The 17,801-nt window shown below is 51.7% G+C and overlaps 6 protein-coding genes across 6 annotated transcripts; 3 read left to right on the top strand and 3 right to left on the bottom strand.

The window, feature by feature from the left end:
- Window positions 1–743: 743 nt before the first annotated feature.
- Window positions 744–3,112, bottom strand: Z517_06711 (uncharacterized protein; the record flags this gene model as incomplete). The annotated part of the gene is made up of 3 exons (XM_013428450.1): window positions 744–854; window positions 955–1,143; window positions 1,202–3,112. 3 exons carry the CDS (start codon window positions 3,110–3,112, stop codon window positions 744–746), a joined length of 2,211 nt encoding a protein of 736 aa, XP_013283904.1.
- A 1,774-nt stretch (window positions 3,113–4,886) lies between these two features.
- Window positions 4,887–6,053, top strand: Z517_06710 (uncharacterized protein; the record flags this gene model as incomplete). Its single annotated transcript, XM_013428449.1, has 1 exon — window positions 4,887–6,053. The coding sequence occupies one exon, from the start codon at window positions 4,887–4,889 to the stop codon at window positions 6,051–6,053; it is 1,167 nt and encodes a 388-aa protein (XP_013283903.1).
- An 896-nt stretch (window positions 6,054–6,949) lies between these two features.
- On the bottom strand, window positions 6,950–8,462 carry Z517_06709 (uncharacterized protein; the record flags this gene model as incomplete). Its single annotated transcript, XM_013428448.1, has 3 exons — window positions 6,950–7,507; window positions 7,629–8,362; window positions 8,417–8,462. The coding sequence occupies 3 exons, from the start codon at window positions 8,460–8,462 to the stop codon at window positions 6,950–6,952; spliced, it is 1,338 nt and encodes a 445-aa protein (XP_013283902.1).
- A 1,164-nt stretch (window positions 8,463–9,626) lies between these two features.
- Window positions 9,627–12,040, bottom strand: Z517_06708 (uncharacterized protein; the record flags this gene model as incomplete). The annotated part of the gene is made up of 2 exons (XM_013428447.1): window positions 9,627–11,885; window positions 11,936–12,040. The coding sequence occupies 2 exons, from the start codon at window positions 12,038–12,040 to the stop codon at window positions 9,627–9,629; spliced, it is 2,364 nt and encodes a 787-aa protein (XP_013283901.1).
- A 3,167-nt stretch (window positions 12,041–15,207) lies between these two features.
- Window positions 15,208–15,854, top strand: Z517_06707 (uncharacterized protein; the record flags this gene model as incomplete). Its single annotated transcript, XM_013428446.1, has 2 exons — window positions 15,208–15,210; window positions 15,282–15,854. 2 exons carry the CDS (start codon window positions 15,208–15,210, stop codon window positions 15,852–15,854), a joined length of 576 nt encoding a protein of 191 aa, XP_013283900.1.
- A 935-nt stretch (window positions 15,855–16,789) lies between these two features.
- Window positions 16,790–17,620, top strand: Z517_06706 (uncharacterized protein; the record flags this gene model as incomplete). Its single annotated transcript, XM_013428445.1, has 2 exons — window positions 16,790–17,039; window positions 17,172–17,620. The coding sequence occupies 2 exons, from the start codon at window positions 16,790–16,792 to the stop codon at window positions 17,618–17,620; spliced, it is 699 nt and encodes a 232-aa protein (XP_013283899.1).
- Window positions 17,621–17,801: the final 181 nt, after the last annotated feature.

The raw sequence follows: 17,801 nt of genomic DNA, 5'->3' as shown, positions 1-17,801 counted from the left end.
TAACGCAGTAGTTGGTTTAGTGGGGGGCATTTGAATTTCCATTGTGTGAATGCGGGGATGCAAAGCTAGCGAGGCAGCAATATTGATTTGGACCAAGTCTTCCAAGATCACACGACCAAGAGAAACGCCCTGATTTCACATACAGCATCAGACAGCGTCAGAGTCTTTTTCAACATTCCAAGCAGATCTGGCAGTAAAAAAGGCTATTGAGAGACAAATGTCCAAGGATTCTCTGGATCTACAGCAGGCATGCCTCTTGTCAAACAGTGGGCAGGATAGAAGTATTCAAGGGGTATCTTTCAATCCATGTCCAAGGACTTGCTTCCATCAGCGTCTCCATCCCTGTACAGCTTCGCTGGCCCAATGTCCTTGGTTCCAACAATGACCTCTACGTGTCTCGTAAGCTTCGGGCATTGCCGCAAGAGGATGTACCAACTATTCCCAACCAAAATATGGGAGCTTTTGGCGGTCCCCTCCTCAAAATTTATCAACATGGCAACCTCCTGCTGTTCCGGTCGCCTTCCTTTCCATGTAATTTTTTTTCCCAGCACGAAGCTCCCGGGGTCTGATAAAGCATCCAATCAACAGGTTGTATACCAACAAAGATTCGGGTGCTCCACGTGACCTCAGCCTTGAGAAGGAGGAAAGTTGGAAGCGCCTAGCTGTGCATCCATTTACATATCAGGCGTCAGGGTCGGTCGAACTCAAGTCTCGGTCGAGGCAAATACTGAAGTTCGAGTGGATCACGGTTCCTTTGCCAGTCGCTCATCCACGTTCGACCTGTGAGCGCGGTTCTTGAGATGAGACTCAAAATTCGAAGCGCTCAGCCCTTCGCCAGGTAGGTACACTTTGCCCTGTAAATTATTGTCAGTTTGTGTCCATGCTGGGATGTCGAATGAAATCTAGAATATTCGACAGACGAGAGAGGTTGCATCTGATGGGGAGGGAGCATACAAGACAGTCAGAACATCTAATACGTGGAACGTATTTGTGCGGAAATGAGCGATTCGACTCGTTCGGCGCAACAAGCTTTTGAGTCTTTGGATCAATCGCCGTGTGCTTCATGAGAGCCTCGAAGCGGTCATTTGGATATGTCTTCCGCAATCGTTCCAAATCCCGGACAAGCCAATCCGGCGGTGGGGGCTAGGGGGAGAAAATGTAAGTATGGATCCAACTTCTCAATGGGGGAGGGAGAACATACGGGTGGATTGATCGGACTTGGTGTAGCATCAACAGCACCTGGAATATCTGCGGCCGCTGGAACGGGGGATGGTGGAGGCGGCATCCCTGCGAGGTTCAAAGGAGCTGCGGATACAGATCTGGAATGGCTGCCAGGTCGTGGGCTGCCTTGATTCGACGTGTTGGAGACATGGGCTGCCCTGTCCCTAGCTCGTTGGGAACGCATCCATTCTCGAAGCTTAGCTTTCCCGATCTTCAATATCACAATCAATTTTCCAGAAGCAGATTCCTCGTCGCTCTCTTCCTTGTAGTCTCTCTTTCTAGCAGAAGCTCGGCCATCGTGGTGTGTTGGAGCAACCGATTCTGGAGTCGCGGATCTCACCGACGCAAAGCCGCTCAAGTTCGATCTGATGCCCGCAGTGGCACTCAACGCGGCATTCCTAATACCTCTGGTACGGGCAGTGCCTGGTTGCAACAAGTGAGTCGGGATGGCTGGTGAATCAGGCGCTGAATCTTCACTATCTGATTCGTCGGAATCTTCAAACCCATCTCGCTGACCGCGTGCTGACTTCCGGCTGGCCTTGGTGATTCTGAATATTCGACTCTCCTCCATGCTGAGAGCCGCGCCAGGAATGACAGACGATACAACGAGCGAGCGGATTGTGCGTTGACGATCTTTGAGATCCGGCAAAGCCGGACCACCACGACGATTCGTCGATCGTTTCTGCCTCCGCTGTTCACGCGATATGGACAGCTCGGTCCGCTCCAAGTCTGCCTCGTTGAGTTCGTACAGGTACGGTGCGTAGTCCTTGGCGGCCTGGTAAGGCCGGAAGGTGGTGGGCAAAGGCGACTGCAAGAGGTTTTCCCTCAAATCTGGATCCTCGATCAGCCGGCCATCGAATGGGTGTCCCGTAATATGTAGGGATTTGGAGAACAGCTGGCTCTGCTCGCGGATCGAGTGTGCAATCGCAGTGGTAAACTCCCCGGCTAGCGATAAATCGCTCGTCATTTGACGTGCAAATTCTTCAGGAGAGTTGAATGGATTGTTGATCTCCCATTCGAACTGGTCAATGAGGGTGTTTTGACCGATGGTGATGTTGAGCTTGACCAGAATGCGCATTTCGTCATTTTTGTAGGCAAAATATGGCAGAGATGGTTCCCATGGCTCATCGTCTGCATATATCTGAGGACAATAGTCGATGATCTGTTCGCGCATATGAGTTGCGACTGCTTGAACGAGTGGCCGGCAGTTCTGGACTTCGAGACCGAAATCTTCGACCAGTTTCTCCGCGAAATAGTCGATGGAGGTCGTTCGGTCATGGAGATTCCAGGTGAAGGTATCCCGTAATTTGATTTTGCCCCAGTCGATGTCAAGACGTATAGGCACCAGTTCTTCATTCTGTTCTGCCTGGATAGCGAGTTCTTTTCGCGAGACCCGGGGCGGCAAGGTCTTTTTCTTGCCGGGCCTTCTTTGGCGCGGATAGATTATGGGATCGCGCAGATTTTTCTCATCTGTCCTGGGATTGCCATATCCCATATATCCATACCCGAAGATAGAGCCCGGGTCATGATCTCGTCGTTGTCGAAGGCTCTGATATAACGCAAGCTCTTGCTTTTTCTCATGTGACAACAATGGATGTGCTAGCTGCTCTGCTAAGAGGGCCTTGTAATGGTACTCGTGGTCGACATATACGGCTGCTTGGAGACGGTCTATTGGCGTTTCGCGCTTGCGTTTTCGGTTGGCGTTTGGGCTGCCATCATGACCATTGACCTCGGTCGAAGAGTCCTTCCTCGCGACATCGATACCGGATGCGGCGAGGATTTCTTTTGCCCTCTCCTTACCTTGCGCAATCGATTCTTCGTTGGTGGTCGCCGGGTCGGAGGGTTCCCCAGGCGCGGCTACCGCATGTCCACCGTCTGGGGTATCACTCATGTCGACATCTCACGGGGAAACAATAAAGATACAGACTGAGGGGCCACAGGCGTTAGACGCGTTCCTGATGATAGTATTAGTGTTTGGGAGGGACGTTCAGATGAGATCGGGATGGGAAAAGTGATGCACGGTTCGACATGTGATTTGAAGCCAGCCACCGGGTTTTCAAGTCATTGTCGAAACCACGATGGAGACATGGGAACGGCCAAGAAGAGTAAGGCAGTACATACCTGATGCGGTGAAGCTTGGGTTGATGCGCTCAAGAGGATGTTTAGGGTCTTGTTGCGATGGAATCATTGTGGACTTCTGGACTTTGTCGGCCTCAAGGCGCAGTTTCGCGTCAGGGCGCTAATAGCTAAATCAGGTTTAGCGTCTCTGTCAACAGCGACTGAAAAAGTCTAGCCGACATCTCGCCAAATCCTTCCTCACCTCTTATGACTTGCCATGTTCTTGATCTCACCGTATGAGATGCCACTTCAGAGCCAGCTCAGTTCTACGCAACGGTTAAAGCAATTTCTAATGTGTGTAGGAAGAAGGCGAGCGGAGCTTTCTCGAAGCCTTAAGACGTTCTGACTCCTCTATCACGAACGCCACGGCGAGTCACGTCCCTGGACCGACCCAGCAGTGAATATCCTGAAATCATTGTCGATCCACAGGGTCCAGGTTACAGTAAGTCTGCGTTTGAGGAAAGATGCTCTCGTGACAAGCTATGCAGCATTGTTTTCGCTGAAGTCGATTTCCAGTCGTCGGGTTCCCTGGCAGATAAGTAATGGGACGAGCGTGCTGCCTCATGTAACACTACATGATATCTTCGGAATGATCGACTGGTCAAACGTGCTTGACCATGCACTGATTACAGCGACGACCTAGGGCGTTGAAAGAAAGAAATGGCGTCCTGGTTTCACCCGAAATCTCTGGAACAAGGCTGGGATTGATGACAAGCTGCTTTCCAGTGAAGATTCCCACGTGGCTCCACGAGACGATGCCCTACAGAAACCAGATCTACATCTGGTCACCTATTATGGCACTCATGGCATCCACGAGCACTAATCTGTACACAAGCGAGAGCTCCCTAGAAGCTGGAGACCAAATGGCGTGATGGTCAGCTGGGTGAGCTGGCACTCTCTTCGGGCATAGCCTGTGGTGCATGTCAAACATGAGTAGAGAAGGACTAGTTAGACCGTGAGAGATCTCATGCATCACTATACAGTCTTCGCCTCTCCTAGCAACCACTTACTATGCTTAGAGGCCCTCATGTGGCTTCACTCTTTGACCATAGATCTCCTCAACATGCCATATACGTGCTTGGGGCATATAATTCTACAAATGACGTCATTTGAAACCCTGGTTCTGGTGGTTCTGCTAGTTCTGCTGTGTTTCCAACGGTTCAGTTGTGTTTGTTATTGAAGGTCCTCCTTTTCGCTCTGGCCCCAGTTGTCACAGCCTCACCGGAGGGTCATGTCAGAATTAAAGCTAATTTCCTTTTTGTGTTGTGATACGCGCCAGGGCTTAACACAACAGTAAGGACCTGTCACTCCATCCCGCAAACTATATTTACCTCTTCAACACCCTTCCTTTCTCGGCAGATTCCTACACCTTGACTGCAAAGAGTAGTTCTCGTCCCTCAGTACGAATGGTCCTCGTGCTCTCATCGAAGAAAGGATAAGACCCCAAAGAAAAGGGAAATCTCAAGCAATAATATCTTCGCCCCTCTGGCCTCCAGGGTCTACGCCTATCACTTCGCTGCGAATTTGCATAGTATACACACTTCAACATGGGTGACGCTTCATCTCCACCGGGGGTCGTTGCAGGGAAGGCAGCGATGCCGGAAGACTCGTCTCCTACTCTCCTCCCCGTCAGGATCTTGACTCACAACGTCCGCTTCGCGACCGACACCCCCAACAAGAGCGAAAAGCTGTGGCCAGACCGCTTCCCTTACCTTTCGAGCCACTTCAAGTACCACACGCGCCCGCACTTCGCACCCCAGGCAACGCTGGTGTGCATGCAGGAGGTCCTGCACAGGCAACTCTTGGACCTGCACAGTCGCACGTTCAACACCTCGACGGCGCTGCAAGGCTCCAGTGACGACAACGACTGGACCTACGTCGGGGTGGGCCGCAACAACGGCAAAACCAAGGGGGAGTACAGCCCCATCTTCTTCCGCAAGTCCGCGTGGAAATGCATTCACTTTGAAACTGTCTGGTTGAACGAGACGGGCGAGGTAGGCAAGAAGGGCTGGGATGCCGACAGCATTCGGATTTTGACGTGCGCCGTGCTGGAATCGGTCCTCGTCGGCAACAACAACAACAACAATGACACTAGGGACCACGGATCTTCAACAGCTGCGACCACCTTATCGAGTACCCCAGGAACACAGGGCAACCAGCTCATCCTGGCCATGAACACCCACCTGGACAACGAAGGCACAGTCTCCCGTCGGGAATCCGCCAAACTGATCCTCCGGGTCGCCTCCCGGCTCCGCTCCAGGTTCAACCCGACCTTCACCTTCCTCTCCGGCGACCTGAACAGCCACCCGGACGGCGACGCCTACGAGGTCCTCAACCAGCCCGGGTCCGGGTTCGTGGACACCCGCCGCCTCGTCGGGTCATCCGGCGACGACAAACCCCACAATAACGACGACGGGAAGATCTATGCGTACGGCAACGAGCGCACATTTACTGGATTCCCTGCCGATCCCGCCGCCGGAGGCAGGGAGCGAATCGACTTTGTGCACCTGGGTATACCCACCCAGGGCGGCCAGCAGAGGGAAGACCACCACCACCAGGACGAGAGCGTGGCACCGCGACCAGGAGAGGCACATTCTTACGAGCAAATCAGGGAAATGGTCCAGACGTACGGGGTGCTGCCTAATCGCTTCGATGACAAGGTATGGATGAGCGATCACCGGGGCGTGGTCGTGGATGTCCTTGTGCGATTTTGACCACATGTCGTCGTCGTCGCACCACACCACACCACGACGCACTACGCACTCACCGCGCAAGAGGGGAATTGGTGATTATGTGGTCCCTAGGCAATCTATCTATCCATCTATCTACGCAAGAGTCGATAGATATTTTTTCAGGTTCGGCGTTACATATTGGGGGTTTCTTCTCGAACGAAGGAGGGAACAAAATGGGACAGAGAATCCTCGAGACTGGGAAATTCTGGTCACAAATAATAGATGAGATGAGATGAGATGGGTTTTGCATATTAGATACACAATCACGATCATGACCATAATCATCTCGTCTTGTCCTGCATCAAATTGCGAGATATTTGTCGCTGCACCCGTCTACGGTACCTCCTTTTCACACTTTGTCTAAGGCCAGGGCGATAGTCACTTGGTCGGTACATGGAACCGACTTGGTGTCGTTGAATAATGATCGAACAAGGATGTTGAGATATGCTATCGTCCTGGCACTTGTATTTCACCTTTTTTTCGCCCATATATATTGTACAGGTCCCCCCTTGCGATATACACTTGTATCGTAAATACTACATGGACACTGTCAAGGCGTCTGTCTGCTCTTTCGCCGTTTGTCCTTAGTCACCTCAGGCTCATGGTCCGGACATGGGGGAAATAGATCTACCTTTGGTAGTGGTCGGTTGCCTTTTTGCTCCTTTTCAAGTGTGCATAGGATACTTACTCCTTTGCAACAGAACAAGATGCCTGTGTCCTCTTTGTTCCACAGCACCTCAGATAGACAAGGAAGGCCTTCGAAAAGCGCCAAGGGCTTTTCCCTCACTCCCGAATCCTGCCTTCGTTCTCCACCTGCGTCTTTAGTGCCCGCTCCTTCCTGGCGGCGTACCGAGGACATGAAAGAGGATTGGTGTGCCTCACTGCGTCACCAACATATTCTTCACCTTGACCCAATAGTCTGGATGGACATGCTCCTCCACCTCGTCTTTACTCAACCATTTGAAATCTTCGATTTCGTCCAACCCCATATCCACAATAACACCCTTCTTATCCCTGACATCGCCCTTGTCGACACCTGAAGCTTTCGTATCAGCCACAGCCTTTGCATCTTTCCCACTGAGATTGGTATGGGAGGGGAATGAGACGTCGGCTTGACCAGCCATTATCCGGGCTTTCATGAAGAACGTCTTTTCCCCATCTACCAGAGCTTGTGTTGCGGCGAGATCTTGCTTTGACGGGGTAAGATCGTTGGCCTTCTCAACTTGTGTAGTTGCACTAGCTTGTGTAGATGATGAGGGATGCTCCATGGTTTCAGCATCTGGTGCAGGCGAGGATCCAGGGATATATAAAGGGGGAGAGGATGGACGTGGGCGTGGGGAGGCGAAGCTGGCCACGTAATGGCCAACAGGGTGGTTGCCGACGAAGAAGGTGTTCATGTTTGGGCCTAGTGAGCTCAAGAGGATGCGTTGGGCGGCCTGCAGTTTTCATAGATTGTCGGTCAGCGCTCTTCAATCACACATGCGCTCGATGAGCTGCAGGATGGTGGCACACAGCTCCAATGTATGGCAGAGAATGGGGAAGCTTATTCTCTCTTACCTCTTTCAGCCCTTCGAACCCAATGACTGGTCCAGAGGGAAACCTCCATAGCCATCTTTCACCGTCGTCGCCCACCTCCTGGCCTTTTGCTTGTCCGCTCTTGTTCTTCAACTTAACCAACAGATACAACGTCCTCTGTAACCTTCTCTCGAGGCTCCTCTGATCGTTGCTCTCATCCGCCTCTGTCACCCGCCTCAAACCCGCGAACTTGGGATCCCCTTGTCCAGTAAATTCGTCAGCTCTGCCCTCCTCGGTGATGAGTTGCTCTAGTATCTTCTCCGGTTTCCCGGTCTCGTCCCCCACAAGCACTTCATCGTTCCACGCCTCAGGGCTATACGCGTTGTACTTTCCGATGTCGCGCGTTGCGGCACCGCCTCGCTCGCGGCGGTGTTTGCGCCACTGTTCAAATGCAGGTGTATTACGGCGGTAGTAGAAGTACTGCGTGAAGGGCAAGACGAGGCGCTCATTGAGACGGCGTTGATAGAGATGAAATGCTGTTTCGAAGGGATGAGGGTCTGGTGTGATTAGGGGTGGGCGGGAAAGGACGATCCCGGCTTTGATTGTGTAGACCGGTTGTGGTGACAAGGACGCCTCAGGCCCTGATGGGGAAAGCTGAGTGATAGACGGAGATGACTGAGATCCAAGGTTTGCTTGGGCAGTGGCCGCAGAAGCGTAATGCCGTTTGGACAGAGTCTGGAGACAAGAAGAACAGACATGGTGGAGCGAAGGAGATGCTATAGGGAGGTGTCAGCTCTGCCATCATCAATGTTGGAGTAGAATGGGCGTACCGAAGGCATCTGCCACACGCTTTGCACCTCTTGATCGAGGAGCCATCTTCTAGATTCCTCCCACTGACCAAATATGCTGTTCGGTGAGAGCTCTATTGACCAAATTTCGCCCTGGTTGGAAAAAGTTCGGGGGAGCAAATGAGGATCGAGAAACTTAGAAGAGCAAGTCTTCCGAGATGCGATATAATCTTTCTCCTCCAACCTTGTTTCGTCTTCTCGTGTTTGAATGTTAGAAAATGCAGAGATATGCAAGGTTTGCTGGACTCGTTTTCATTGTTGCAGTATCTCAGTGACATCAATTCATGGATCTTCGGATCACCTTTCACTGCATTAAACAGTAGCAATGCACGGCACTCAATCCTTATCATGAACTGCTTTGTCTCCATGGCTTCTTCATCATCATACGGTGCCCAAATGAATCATTCCCGAGGGGAGTCTTTTTTCGCTAGCAGGACCGATCTATTTCTATCGTGCAGGTACTGTTAGATAGTCACTCCCTACATTGAAGAATCTAGACATTGTGGGGGCAATCTTGTGTTTGAGGGAGTCCTTATTGGCAATGCTTCTGCGTGTCCTTTTCAAGAACTACCAGCAGCGGAAGACTTGGTCCATTTTCCATTCTGCCTTGTGGATTGTTCACTATACGGGTACCACTAACGGATACCTGCCCGAGAATTCCATCAATGATTTGGTTGGAGGCTTACCATCATGCTTGAGGCATGTTAAACGACTCGACGCAGATATGAGGTCCCAAGATCCAGGAACTATTTTCGTGGTCGTTATCAGCCTGGGATCATTATCGGCTCCTCATGTTATTGTACGTGGAAATGTTCTGTGCATGGTGTCTTTAAGCACTGTGCGTCATCATTTTCAACGTGAATTCCCTGTAGGCAAGCCATGTCGACTTGACAGATTCATTGACTGCGTACGGTGGCATGGGTTTGCTCATAACATTCTTCAAGAAATGTATAGCCAAGATTCCCAGGGAACTCTGGCATAGCGACATTATGTACAAATCCTCCTCTCTGCTGTCTGGGTACAGACCAATCCTGCCTGCCCGCGACGAAACGTAGCCACAGCCTCCCAGCATAACTTGGTGCTTGTGACCTGATGTATTCTGCGGTCTTTCTGGCAGGAAGCCACAACAGTCACGGCGTAGGTATCACTTCTTACATCCACTTTACCCGGGCACACGTCCCCACATTTTCCCCTAGAATTTGTCCGTGTAGACGCCTACAGGCCGCGTGACGAACCTGTTACTTCTCCTCCTCAGCTCATCAGGGGTGGCACTCCCACTTTCGCTAACATCTCTGGTAGCACTTTCCGTTGCTGTTCCGTGGTTCAGGGCGCGAGAGCTGGAGTTTGCGCGCATCCTCGCCTCCAAAATAGCCAAGGCGTGGTCTCCCGCTGCGCGAGCAATTTCAGCTTCTTTCAGTAAGCCCTTCCGGGTCAGCTCTCTCTCTTCTTCGGGCAACACGAAGCGATGGATGGTGCGATGGTCCATGACCCGTTCCTCCGGGTCTCCTCCACCTTCCACCCATGTCCCTTTTCCACATCTCCCTTTGCGTCTGTATGCACTGTACTCGGTGGCCGGCGCATTGTTCTTCTTGCCGCGGCCAGTTCCCTGAGACCTACGCTCAAGCAACTTTCGAGGATCTGGATCAGTCTTCGGCCAAGGAAATCCATAGAGCATACTGTGACGCTCGCACCGCGGGCATTCACGTCTCGTCTGGTATCCGTTAGGTTGGATAAAGAACCCAAGACATTTGTCGTTGTGGCACTGTACCCAACGATCATGAGGCTGGGCAAGTAATTTCCTAGTGAGGATGTAATCGCCCGCAATGCGGATGGTGCCAGTCACCGGATGGACAGTCAAAGTACTGACTGTTGTTGAGACGGTTACGGGCTCAATGGATGGTAGCACACTGGTTTCCGTGGCTGCGGCAACGGGTGATTCAACAGGGCGCACCTCTTTACTGACTGTCGTCGTTGATAGAATCGAAACGGTGTGAGGAATAACAGAAGAGTTATTCTCGGTGATCGTGCTCGGTCTTTTTGGCCGCTCCTGCGATTGCCGGAGGCTTCCAGTGGTTTGCGCAGATTCTGGCTTAGACTCAATCATGACGACTGTATCCTCGTCGTCATAATAAGCCTCCTCCTCATCCTCCTCCACCTTCGTTGTCTGGACAGTTTCGACCTTTACCGTGACAACAGTATCGGCATTATAAGGTTTGGGGATCGGTATCCGTGACTGGCCCGCCTCAGTTGCAGAACCATGGCTTGAAGGAGAAGTCGGTGCCGGGGATAATGGAGCACGTGAGCATATCTTGCCTAGAAGGTTGGCATTCTTCCTGCTTGCACTGGAATTTGTGTATGTTTGCGACAAGCCGGGCGACTGCTCAGAACCATGGTCCACACCATTTTCCGGAGCAGATGATTCTATACCCACTGGAGTCAAGAACTCTCCGGACCCGTGCGTTTCGGGTTGCAATGGACTCCGAGGTGGCGAGAGTGCTGCGCCTGTCTCAGAAGCAAGGGTCCGCAGATCCTCGATCGGTTCGGAGTTTCGCTCAACTGGAAGCAAGGGCGTTTCTGCATCTGAACTGTCTGAAGGGGTCCAAGAATGCTGCAACTTAGATGGGGACTGCACGCCTTTGGCATGCTTCGACGGAGGTGGTACGGAAGAAGACTGTGAAGGGTTCGAGTCTCTTTTCCGCTTTAAGCCACGAGATTGGACCACTGATTGAGGTTCATGGACCGGAGTGGAGGTGCGACTGGGAGTGTCCAGAATGCCAGCCTTGGATGTCCAGCCATTTCGCTCGAGTTGTTCACAGGTATGGCACAGACAGTCAATGTTGCCCGGCCCAAAGTAGTCATCGCCATATGAGACGGTAATTTCGTCGCCGACCTCAATATTTTTCATGGCAACCACTTCCATCCCGTTTTCTCCACGCGTCACAAGGCGTCCGTTTGCGTCGCAATCATGATTGGCGAAGCGAGCAGGACCCAAAAAGATGGATGAGTTCTTCTTGCGACTAGAAACGACTATGCTGAAATTGCGATTCGTCAGGTCCAAGTCGGCTGATTCTTCAGTGGTCAAAGGGACCAGTGTGCCAGTGAGATATTTGATGGTATCTCCCTGTCGAATCCGTCTCCTTGCTGTGACCGCAGCCTCGTAAGTGGTAATGGTGTACCGATTGGTTGTAGAGACTTCCCAAGCGCAATCAGTCTGGTACATCTCTATGTATTTTCTCAGGTGACGCAAAAAATGTTCCTGTTCGGTTTTGCTGCGCAAGCTCTTTCTATACCTCTTCAACCCAGGGAGCGCGAGAAGGGCCTTCTCTGCCGCATCCACATCTTTGTCGACAATGACCTTGTGTAGTAGAATCTGAGGGACTTCGTCTTCCTTGATACCGCGGATTGGGATGTGTTTAGTGCGATTCTTTCGGATTCTCGCCTTGTAATAAGCCTGCTCCGTGTCAGCGCGACAGTCTCCTCATGACATATAGTGCAACGGACATTATCTATCATGACATCTGAGCACACATCGTCATGAGCGGCCAGCTCAGCAAGGGAAAGCCGCTGGCTCTTTTCGGGTTCTGCCGCGCCCTTTCCCCGAGCCATTGTCGCGTGTACAGAGGGCACTCAACAACAGAGACGTGGTATATGTCATTAACAAACAACAATATGAAAGGTGGAGGGAGCAAGATGACGGGGATTGGTATGTTGTTCAGCTGAGGGTGGTTTGGAAGGAGTGGAAGGGGCTGAATCAACAATTGACCACTGGAACGCGGTCTGGAATCAGGCCAGCCTGAGTGAGGCAAAAATGAGCGGAACAATGGTAAAGAGAATGTGTACACGTAGTGACATAATGGTCCGATAAATTAGGCACCTTAATTGTGCATGATTTGTCTCCTAAAGCTGGAGAAATAGAGAGAGAGACTTTCAGCTTGCTTCACTTTATGAAAGAGGGAAGGCAAGTCCAAGGCGATGGAAGGGTGACTTTTCGAGGCCTTAGAGAGGGGGTGGAACGTCGGCGGCGGCGGCTGGAGCGACCACGGAGGCAAGGAGGGTTGACGAGCTTAACGAAATAAGGGTAAGCGACCTCTCTGTTTGGTTGGCGTGCCGTGTCTTCGTCTCGATCGGCCACGGAAAACCATGCGCCCATCGGCCACCCATGCACATCTTCACCTGGCACCCACCTGGGGACCCAATTGAATCTCTATCCACTTCATAATTTATCTGCAGCTAGACTCATTCTTCGCTTTGCGAGTTGCAAACTACACTTGCCATCCTGTGTCCTCTTTAACGATAGCGCGCATTATGCTGCCACGATGATACAATTGAAGGTGAGTATTTCCAGAAGCTGGCCACGATGCCTGTGTCTCATGCTGATGATGATTCATGCTAGACGATGCTTAACTGCATCGACAACTCCGGAGCTGCCATTGTCGAGTGTGTCGCTGTCATGAGGAAAAAGAAGCAGGCTGCAAGAATAGGTACAGTGAAGAGCCTCCGAATCACCGAGTTCCCATTTTGCTGATTACTCTCCGCCCTCAGGTGACAGGATTATCGTCGTTGTTCAGAAACAAAAGTCTTTCGGCGCAGAAACCCCCGGCGGATCGAGTTTGAGTATTGCGAACAAAGTACGAAGAGGTGACATCCGACACGCAGTGGTTGTGAGAGCGAGGAAGGAGGAGCGCAGGAAAGATGGGAGTCTGATACGCTTCGACGACAATGCCTGTGTCCTCATCAACAAGAACGGGGACCCGATTGGGACGAGGCTATCAAGTATCGTGGGGGCAGAACTACGGGATAAAAAGTGGTCAAAGATCTTGTCGCTGGCGCCGATGCATGTATAATTCCACGACTGAGCAATACTGTATGCTTGCGCAAGGTGGAAGACGAATTGCCCATTGCTGGGTCTGATAAGAATTCTTGTACAAACAGTTGACGGAATAAAAAACTATAGACCAACACACTCGATGCGTGTTATGCGCTTTTGTGCGCGAATTGCGCTCCTGGCCAACCTAATAAACCCCGAATTCGTTTTGGGTCTCGTCCTATCCTTTCAGCTCTCATAAAATTCGTCTCAAGTCGTTGTTTAGGAATGCGCCTCTAGTGTATGGGTATCACAACCATGATATACCAAAGCCTGCCATAAACACCTCGCTCAAACGACAGTATAGACATGATTGCAGGAGGTGCAAACATAGTACAGTTTCTGGGTTCCAGTTAGAATGCTCAGGCTGAGGGTCACGAGACAAGGACTCACCATCCCCGTATCTGCGGCACGCTGCTGCGATTGAAAATAAACTGCTTCCGTCTCCCGGCATTTTGGGCATTTTTTGGGTGCGCGAGGAAGCTGTACAAAATGTAAAGCAAGTCGTCAGTCAAGTGTCTCAGAACCTCAGGCTAGACTCGGGGAGAAGAGGAGAACTCAAGAGACCTGATTTCAAAGTCTTCTGAACTCCCCAGAGCCTGGCCTGCTAGATGGCGCCACATGTGTTGCATCTCAACGGGTCCCCACAAAGGGTGCAGAGAGGTGGCAGCTCAGAGATAGCAGAACCCACCGTTGGATCGTGTGCAACATCAGCGGTTGTTCCGGCAGTCTCTTGAACATTGGCACCAAGTTGTTGGCGGTAGGTACAGGCAGAGTCGTGCTGTGAAGTGGCGTGGCATGCTTTGCAAATATAGAGGAGGGTTGATGTCGCACGGTCTTCCTTTGGGTACAGAAGGTTCGAACTGGGGTAACCAGGTTAGAAACATAACATGAGGTAACTTTGGATGCTTACCATTCTTGACAAAATCTGTAAGAGACCTCGCCACGCTTGCTCTCACCCTCGCTCGGAGATGGAGAGGCGGCACCAGACATGTTGAATACGTGAAATTGGAGAGGTACACTAGGGGAGTAGAGCAGCCTGAGAACGCGTTTCTGAAAGCGACACTTCAGGGCGAATGCACGCTGGTGGGTGCTGACTTTGGTGACTGTCGGATAACCAGGTGCTCTTCAGGCGGAGGGATGATCTTGCTGAGTAATTGTGCAGATAAAACGAATAGAAGGGCGTAATTGCTGGAGCGTGTAATAAATTACTGCTATCGTATTAACACGATGTCAAAGCGACTCGACGCGTTCAGATAGCAAGATGGTGCTGGCGATGTTGTCGAAGAAGTGGTCAGTACGAAAGGGCACGAATTCTTGCTCCCCGCAATTTGCCTCGCAGTCACGGTGCTCCGTAAGAGGTACTTGTACCGAGTACAGTTACCTAGCCTACCTTGTCTACCTAGCCAAAAGTTAGAGCGTCTTCCCCCAAACAAAGATCCACTGTGTGTGGCCATCCCAAGTGACTGTGTCTGGTGGGTTTCTTGTTAACTTAGGTACGGGATCCTAGTACCTGAATAACTCTTAAATGCTGGTCTAATGACCTCTGACGTTCTTACACTCTCACCTCCACAACCCACGCATGTACGGGCTCAACCAGTGAACCGATGACCGTCCAGACCGCATGAGACTAACCAGTCAGGCTCTTGTTCCTGCCCATCAGCCACTTCCAGCCCTATGTTACCCTCCCTTACCAGCCCAGCACTTCGTTGACATTATTGACCTGCTGACGAACGACGAACCCGCTGCCCCACCTCGGTCGCGCTTTGAATAGCAGGCGCTCAACACCAACCGGGGCATCTCAACAAGAAATCATCTTCCCTTCTGTACTTTCATCTACAGGATCACACCGTGACAAAAATCTCCTCCTAAGAACGGTGCTGCATCAGCCGGGTTGCTTTAGAAAGCCATGGTACGCGAGTTACACTGACGCCAAACCCTGCACCAGCGAAAATGAATATCTACTGATACTCTTTCGAACAGACTGAGACCGATACTGGACTGCCCCCTGACTGGGAGGTCCGCCACTCCAACTCCAAGAACCTGCCGTACTACTTCAATCAGAAGACGCACGAATCAAGATGGGAACCGCCCGAGAATGCCGACACGGACAAACTCAAGATCTACATGGCCCAACACCACAGCTCATCCGCCAATGCCCGCATTGATGGGGCTGCCAGTGAAGGCAAGATCCGTGCAGCCCATCTTCTGGTCAAGCACAAGGATAGCCGGCGTCCCTCGAGTTGGAGAGAGACGAATATCACCCGGTCAAAGGAAGATGCGATCCAAATGTTAAAGGGTTACGAAGAGCAGATCCGCTCCGGCGAGAAGACCCTGGGCGACCTCGCTGTCTCCGAGTCGGACTGCAGCAGTGCTCGGAAGCGTGGCGACCTGGGTTTCTTCGGCAAAGGACAGATGCAGAAGGAGTTTGAGGATGCAGCATTTGCCCTGCAACCTGGTGAACTGAGTGGCGTCATCGAGACTGCTTCCGGGGTGCACCTCATCCAACGGTATGTGTTGTTGGTCGGTTGCAACCGCTTGCTGTGTGATCGCTGATCCATCGAGTAGAATCCAGTAAATCGTGAAATCAACGTTCAAAGGCACGTTGCAACGTGTTCTCCCCGTCGACGCATTATCTTTTCAGACAGCGTCGAGGACTCACCCTGGTGGTTTTGGGCGGCTTTGTGGAAGATATGACCATGACGGAGGGACACAGCGTCAACCCCACTCAATGCGACCTTGCGATTTTCACGGCTCTCTTTATCCGGAGGAAAAGTTGAATAGAATCGGCGTCACATTGTGCTTTTTGTTCAGATGGATTTCGCCCAAGGCCCACGCGGTGCTCTTGCGGATCAGCTTCCCAGGTGTGGATGGAATTGTGGTGGCACTCTGTCAACATACTCCATACTGGATCGGAGATGTCTGAGGAAAAAGGTCACGAGGTGATTGATGCGCGCTCCAACATCCGTCCATGGCCAAGATCAGGCTCTGAGAAAGAAAGGAAAGATGATTCTTTGTTGTATCACTGACATACGTCACATTAGTTGAGTCCTTGTCTTCAGCCAATGCAGGCTAGGAGGAATGATTCTTTTGAGCACATTCAGTTGGCTTCTCGGGCGTTTTTGACGATATGGAGTTTCCCACCTCGCGATGCAAGCTTCCGGTCCAATCAAAACAGCCAGTTCTTGGACCACTACCCAGTCTGTCATGGCTCTATATGGGCTGAATGCATGGCGCATATAAAAATCTCCGTGGCCTGATCTGACTATACTGTTCAAGTACTCGCTCCACCGGCGTCTAAAACGTGCTGCGAAGCCGTGATGCATATATACTGACCTGGATGCTCTTCAAGTTTAATCCTCCCCTCTTCGACGTCCAACTTCCTCTCTCACTGTCTCACTCTCTGGCTCTCGAGTCCTCAACTCCACCCAACCGTACAAGGCTTTTGGGTCTTTGGCACAGCCATTCTTGACTCCTCACTCACGGTCACCATGACGCCCACTTCAATTATTGCCGACATGCTCTTTCTTGAGCCTCCCCATTCACATAATCCCAGCGATGTCTCCCATGTGGCGGCACTGCCAGCCTCGATGTTGATGCAACTGCCCGAGGCCGTCCAAGATGCTCTCTGGACTTTACAAGAATCTACTTCCATTGTCTATGCCTCGTACCTCAGATTGCAAGAACTTCTGGACGAGCGCTTTGACCGACTGCTTCCTCTGCCGGGCATGCCGGGGTCGTGTAAGTCTACCATGCCTTCTGCCTGACCGCGAAGCTCTTGTTCCCTTCCTCCATGTCCACCTGTCAGATCTGTCAACAGCGCCAAAGGGACGCCTTGGAGTTTCAGGCTGACACGGGATGGATCTGTTCTAGATTCCGAAAGTGCATTTTTCAACTATATGAACGCGGTATCCGCCGAACGGCGCTACCTGGTGGAAGACGCGCACCCAGATTGGAAGCATAAGGCGTCGCGAGCCGGGTTGTCGCAGTACGGAGACCTGGTCCTCACTTGTCGTGGCAAAGAGATGACCGTGTCGGAATGGTTCGACCAGCTGCAAAGGGCCGAGAAGCTCTGGGTGCAGCAAGCTAAAGACGCAGAGCTGCCCGACTTCGAAAGCACCGTGACCGAGTACCAGATCTTGACGGATTCCGAGAGCTCGACGCCGCCCAGCGAAGTCTCAGAGGACGATTCCCCCGAAGGAGGTAGGAGCTGGGATGCGCCGGTGCCAGTGGGGCGAAGGCCACTGGCGGATGCCAATACCAAGATGGGAGGACACGGAATAGGACCGGAGCGGATTGCGAAGGCTCTAGAAGCACTATGAGGGTGAGAGGGAAGGCAAGGGACAGGGCAGAGCCGACAAGAGCTAGACCCAGTGGCCAAGGTGTGTGGATGGTTGCATGCGCATGGGCATTGGGTTTTTACGCGTCTTTTTCCTTTTCTCCATTTCTCCTTTGTGTTCTCGACTCCTTTTTTCTCTTACACCCTTCTCGATTATTATTTGT

The sequence above is a fragment of the Fonsecaea pedrosoi genome (genome assembly GCF_000835455.1).
Source record: "Fonsecaea pedrosoi CBS 271.37 unplaced genomic scaffold supercont1.4, whole genome shotgun sequence".
NCBI lineage: Eukaryota > Fungi > Ascomycota > Eurotiomycetes > Chaetothyriales > Herpotrichiellaceae > Fonsecaea > Fonsecaea pedrosoi.
Note: the sequence above shows the minus strand (reverse complement) of the source record. Positions and strands in the feature narration are given on the sequence as shown.